The sequence below is a fragment of the Notothenia coriiceps genome, unplaced genomic scaffold, assembly GCF_000735185.1.
Source record: "Notothenia coriiceps isolate Sejong01 unplaced genomic scaffold, NC01 NC01_scaffold00000320, whole genome shotgun sequence".
NCBI classification, from domain to species: domain Eukaryota; kingdom Metazoa; phylum Chordata; class Actinopteri; order Perciformes; family Nototheniidae; genus Notothenia; species Notothenia coriiceps.
In genome coordinates, this window is record NW_011333021.1 from 22,944 (window position 1) to 29,281 (window position 6,338).

The 6,338-nt window shown below is 41.0% G+C and overlaps 1 protein-coding gene across 1 annotated transcript; it reads left to right on the top strand.

Annotated features, from left to right (window-relative positions):
- Window positions 1–4,645: 4,645 nt before the first annotated feature.
- LOC104941695 (importin-13-like) lies at window positions 4,646–6,027 on the top strand (the record flags this gene model as incomplete). Its single annotated transcript, XM_010766832.1, has 3 exons — window positions 4,646–4,683; window positions 5,342–5,482; window positions 5,842–6,027. Coding segments are annotated over exons 1-3 (365 nt in total), but the record flags the coding sequence as incomplete, so codon positions are not given.
- Between the last annotated feature and the right edge of the window lie 311 nt (window positions 6,028–6,338).

Genomic DNA, 6,338 nt, shown 5'->3' on the forward strand with positions numbered 1-6,338 from the left:
GGTGTGTAGTCGGGGAGGGTGCACAGCTGATTGCAGCAGGTGAGTGGAGGTTGAGCCGGGAGCCAGGAGTGAAAGCCACCACGCCCACACAAACAACACAGACAGGGGGAAACAAACAAACACAAAGGAGACGGCTGGAGCAGTACAGCCACCACAGCGTTACCTAATGCAACTCAACACTACGTCTTACGGTGCCGTGTACCGGAGGGGAGACAGAGCAGCGCCGGAGGGGAGAGAGAGAGCAGCGAAGGGGGGGAGAGAGATGTAATACGGTTTCTTGATAAAGCTGTGGAGACGGAGTATGTGCTGCAGGGAGGTGGATGCACAACGCACCCAGGAACGAACGCTCGCTCCGGTTCTTTTCCCGTGAGGGAAACTGTGGACTCGATGCCCTAACAGGCTTGAGTTTGTGCAACCTGCACAAACACAAGCTCACCATGATTACAAATGGTGAAATGCAATGTAAAATTACCGAGAAAAAATACCAGCTCACTAAATCACAACCGCTCAAACCAACTACAAAACTACTACCGCGGATTGGGCAGAGAACGAGTCCGAGAAAGTTGCTCCCCCATGTGAAGTAATATGGCGCGTTTTACGTATGACGTTTAAAAAAAAAAGCAGTTTTTAGTAGCAGAGCTCAAAACGGCTCCTTTCCCTCTGAATTCCTGCCCTTATGTCTTGTAAAACATATCAAATCCTGCATTAACATTTTTAATTGTAATTTTCAGGCAAGGTTAAGCATAAATGTAGTAAAAAAAAAAACCTGCAAGTTGCTCTTTAAATGTTGTTGTTTTTTACTTGTAAAGGGTGAACATTCTTTGTGTAAGTGCCAGACACAATTTTGCTTAATGCTGTGATTTGTACAACTATAAAGCATCACTTATACTTGATCTGAGTTCTTTTTTATAAACTTATGTAAGACAGAATCTACAGTATATCAGTAATATCTCTTTCAACTAAGGCGTTTCATTATATTATCAAGATTCAACATTAAAAGGACAGAGCATCAACTGGCAGCATATAATTGCCTGGGAGAGGACATTTATTTATTCACACAGTAGAGGCTGTGAAGATTTCTTGCTCATCATACAGTACAGTAGATATCACAATAAAGACAGCATGTAATGCTTATTTTCAGGTTCATCATTTGTATTGTGTGTCTCTACTGTGACATGTCTCCATGCTTTAATTTTTAAAAAGCTCTTTATTTTTCTCCTATTCCCTGTGCTGCAGCACCTCTTTTCACCCTCTGTCTGAAACCAGAGCCCAGTCTGCTCTGTTATCTGGCCGCCTCCGTTGAAATTGGTCAACCGTTAGAGATGTGTCAGATGTGTCGGATGTCCCGCCCCTTAGCCAATCAAGTACAATGTGTTGTTTCATATGAAGGTTACATTCCACAGAAAGATGTTTAACGTAGTATGAGAGTGGTGCGGTAAAGCTGTTTCTCTAAAAGCATACCCGGAAGTCAGCATCCCAAGGGCTCCCTCAACTAAAAGCAAAGGGATTTGTCCATTGGATTTTGGAGTATAGCAGAAAATAAGATCTGTGTCGAACAAACGTTTATGATACTTACATGTTTTATTAAGCAGGTAATCTTTGCATATATACCACCTTATGTTTTTGAGGCGTAAATGCAATTGACAGAAGCAAAAATCTAACATTAGGCTATAAACAAACTACAGTACATCACGGTCACATGACTTCACGTCACCACCGCAAAGCTAAAAGGTGGCTGATGTTTTTATGACAAATTGAAGTTCCAGACATTTACCAGTGGAGTGTTTATTGACAGATTTTATGTTGAAGAACAAAACATGAACATTTCTAACCACAGAAGTCAACTCAGGCACCATTCAAAATGTTTGTGACTTCTACAATGGGACGGGAAGTATTAAAATAGTGAATCATTTCCAGATTTTAGGACTCGTTCCAGCACCCCTCTATGAAGAGTTCTTTTTAAAATAATTTGTCTGGCAAAACATCTATGTTTCTGTTACTGCAGAAATAGTGTGCAACTGATGAAATGATAGACACAGAGTCTACAGTACATCAGTAAGATCCCTTTCAATTAAAGCAAAAACCTTTGAGGTCATGCAGTGATGGGGGAATGTGCACTGAATGAAGCGCTCCAAAGGCAGAGATTAATCAAAGTGACAGACAGCTGGCGGATCACTGTCAGGAGAACACAACCCTGTCAGAAGTAGCTGCTAAAGCCTTTCCACCTTCAGTGAGCAGGACTGAAATCCTCATTGAGAGAAGGGTACAGGGAGCGGGGGATTCTGTCATACATCTGTGCCGCTCCCCAAGGCACTAACTACTGTGCCTCGCCTGCTGACTAGGCAGGAATAAATCCATTCAGATGGACCAGGGACGTATCACCTGGTCAAAATACAGGAGGATACTTAAAGAAAAAATATATGTTTTCGTTTTTAAATTGATGGTCGTACTACATTTTGTTATAAAATAATAAAATAAGTTTTTGTTTGTTTTATTTGAATGTATCAAAAGTAGAGCTAATAATTTTATAGGTCCCATGACATGCTTTTCTGGTTATTACCCATCCCCTTGTGTGTTATGTAGCTTTTTATTCATGTAAATGGTCTGCAGAGTCACAAACCCTCAAAGTACACCCTGTAGCGAGTAAAACTCTAACAGAAAAGACCTGTCTATGCTGCCCCAGAACGCCTCGTTGGACATTTCTCTTTTTCCATTGTTTTCTTCTTGGGTATAGTGACGTATTTGTCGTTACTTTACGTCCGCGGAGCCGTTACGTTTAGTCCGTGTATTGGTCCAAATGGACCAATCCGTGGAGCCGTTACGTTACGTCCATGGATCGGTCCAAATGGACCAATCTGCGGACTTCCTCACACACACACACACTTAATCTTTTCTCAGCTGCAGCTCCGCTGATTTCTCCGCCTGAGACGGCGGGGCGCGGCAAGGCTGTGAGTCTGTGTGTGAGCACACACACAAACTCCCAGCCAGGCTGCAGGTGTGTGTGTATGATCGGGCTGGTTTCCAGCTGGTTTCAGGCTGGGTTTCGCTGTCTCGCAGACGGCCACTGGGCTCACAGGGAGGAGGGAGCAGAAGCTCCAACAAGGCGTGTAGGACAGAGAGTGAATACACATACTATACAGAGATGCTGTATGAGAAACCAATGTGAGTTTGGAAAATTGAACAATGTAAATCTATTTTAGTATACCTCAACAATGGAATTATGATCAGTAGAAATGGCCATGACATGGGACCTTTAACTAAACGAAACTTAAAGGAGCGCTATTCTCCCTTTTCCTTTTCCTTTCCTGTGTTCGATAGGTTTTTGTGCATGTAAATGGCTAAAATCCCGAAGTTCCCAACCAAAGTGCCTGAAACACCTCCATTGGACTCCTTTCTTTACTTCCATTAACACAGTGACATCATAATGTAAACATTTCAACACATTTTACCGTATATGCTTAGGGTAGGGACATCTCTGACACATCTCTAAGCGGTTGACCAATCACAAACAGAAGAGAAAACAGGTGGCTGAGGCACAGGCAGTATGAGAAAAAATAAAGAGCTTTTTGAAACATTAAAGCATGGAGACATGTCACAGATAGCGGCACTAAATAAATACTAATATGAACCGATAAAATTAGCACAGTATGTTTCTTATATTTTATGTAGAAATCAACACTACTAAATTGATCTGACTTTACAAAAAGTGTATTGACACATTATCCAAGCTTAGTATACTGAAAATGGGTTGGTTGGAAGTATTTTAATTTTTTAAAGAGAGTAAATGCAACCACAAAAATCTGAGATTATATGGGTCTAGTTGAAATTTTTAAGAGAGTTAAGCTCTATTCAAAATGATTGAGCTAAAATTATGAATATAATAAAGATGAAATTAATAAAAAATATATATCTGCAATTCAAATAAATTGGTNATGTGATGGAGGAATGCACAGTGCCTGTAGGGGGTGTGGTCTCAATAGCCTTGCAGTAAGCAGTGTACTATGTGATGGAGGAATGCACAGTGCCTGTAGGGGGTGTCGTCTCAATAGCCTTGCAGTAAGCAGTGTGCTATGTGCATGTGATTGAGGAATAGCAGGGCTATTCAAGTGTATTTGAATGGCATCTGTTTGTTTTAGTCAAGATTATGCTAAAATATACTTCCCCCAACTATATTTAAGTTCCCTATGAAGAGCCAACCTTCAATTTAGAAAATGTCCAGTTTATTTCCATAAATTCCCGTTTATTCTCTTACATTCCTGTTAATTCCCATGGAAAATGTCCATCTTTGAAAATTCCTGGAATTTTGCAACCCTCCACACTCTCCTCCTCCGTGACATTCAGGCACACATACACGTCCTTCATCTCCAAATGTCACCCCTTCATCCTCCGTCATTAAGGCTGACTGTGTGTGTGTGTGTGTGTGTGTGTGTGTGTGTGTGTGTGTGTGTGTGTGTGTGTGTGTGTGTGTGTGTGTGTGTGTGTGTGTGTGTGTGTGTGTGATTGGGTCCATATTTACGTTTGTGTGTCAGCACATGGGTGTGTTTAAGAGTGAAGGAATAATAGATGGCTGAGACAGCAGGACGAAGACAGAATGATAACTGACAGCAGCTCTGAGCTTTGAATAGATTTCCTGGTTCCCTGCAAGATGTGTGGGTTTTTTAGGGTGGGTGTGCTGGATCAGAGGTAGGACTGACACGGGCTGAGATTTGATTTGAGATAAACACTTGTCTTGAGAAGGAGCAATAAATATCAACCTAGCTGTGAGCACTGTGACTCAGTTTGATGTTCACCAGTGGAGCTGCCTGGCTGGGCATGCTATGTTTTTCTCACTTATACAGCACACTGTGCAATGTTTTAACTCATGTTCTTAAACCCTCATCCTACCAACTGGGGTCCCAGCAGATGTTTCTAATTTTTCCTTGTCACTCAATTTGTTAGTAACAAGTTCATATCATTTTTTTTTTTTTCGTTTTATATGTGTGTTAAATGATTGCCATGGGCCCTAATTAAAATAAAAACATGACACACTATCAGGCGGTAAGAGGCGCGAGTCATTTTGAAGAAGACAGTCTGTTTTTAGTTTTACACTATAAAAGAAATAGCTGTAACGTTTCCAAAATAATGTTAAAGAACATTTCCGATTACATTAATTTAATAGTGTTTCAATGCTTTAAGAAGATATAAGCTTAAATGTTGCTTTGATGGTTGTTTCTTCCAATTGGTAACTCTTGGGGTTACCAGAGAATTCAGTTTGAATTCCCTGTATGTTAAACTACGTAGCTAGTATCAGGGTTCAATGAACTAACTCATGTCTGTTGTTTTTTGTTTTTTTGTTTTGTAGATATGTGAACACCTTGCTGAAGCTGGTTCCTCGAGTGCTGGCCCTCCAGGAGCAGCTCAGAGAGGCAGTTCAGAGCGGGGACATGGAGACCTGCCACGGTATCTGCCGGATCGCCGTAACGCTGGGAGAAAACCACTCCAGGTGTGTGTGGACACAATTATAAAGACTTTATAGTGTTTGCTTTTATCATGGCCTTAATGATTTCGGGAACAGTTCCAGTTTCCAGTTTAGAAAACTAATCCTAACAAAAAGGCCTACTATAAACAGGTTTCCTAACATGAATTTGTCATGCAATATTCTGTCCCAAGTAGACACTGTGCATTCTCTACTTCTGTATTGTTAGGTCTTTAAATGTTGCTATGTCTACTGCCTGAATGACGCAGCGTAAGAACGTTTCTTTAGAGGAACTTCAATGGAGAATTTGATTAGCTGCTGTGAAGGGTTTAGAGTAAGCCAAATGACTCTTTTTCTTTCTCTCCTCCATCCACCTCTCTCTGCAGGACTCTGTTGGAGCAGGTGGATCACTGGCAGGGCTTCCTGGCTCTAGTCAACATGATCATGTTTTGTACGGGCATCCCCGGCCACTACCCGGTCAACGAGACCACCAGCTCGCTCACACTCACCTTCTGGTATACACTACAGGTAAGGAATGTTAAATCTGATCTGAAAGATAAAGTTACGTTGTGGTAATAAAAAGAGTACCTCTGGCATGATTGACACACCTTTTTTCTCTATCCTCATCTTTACTAAGCACAACACATCTGTCCACAAAATAAACTTTGCACATTGAAGTTTGGTTAAGATGAGAACAAATGCCAAACTACATTGCATCTCATCAAAAGGTGTTAGTCTGTGGAATAACTGTAATGATGCACTGAAATATTGAACAAGTCTATCTAAACTGAAAGTATTGTTTAGGAGCCAAATCATGAATGGTTACGAACAGGACCTGTAAAATCCCATTTGTTATTTCTTGTAATTGTAAAAGTAATTTCTT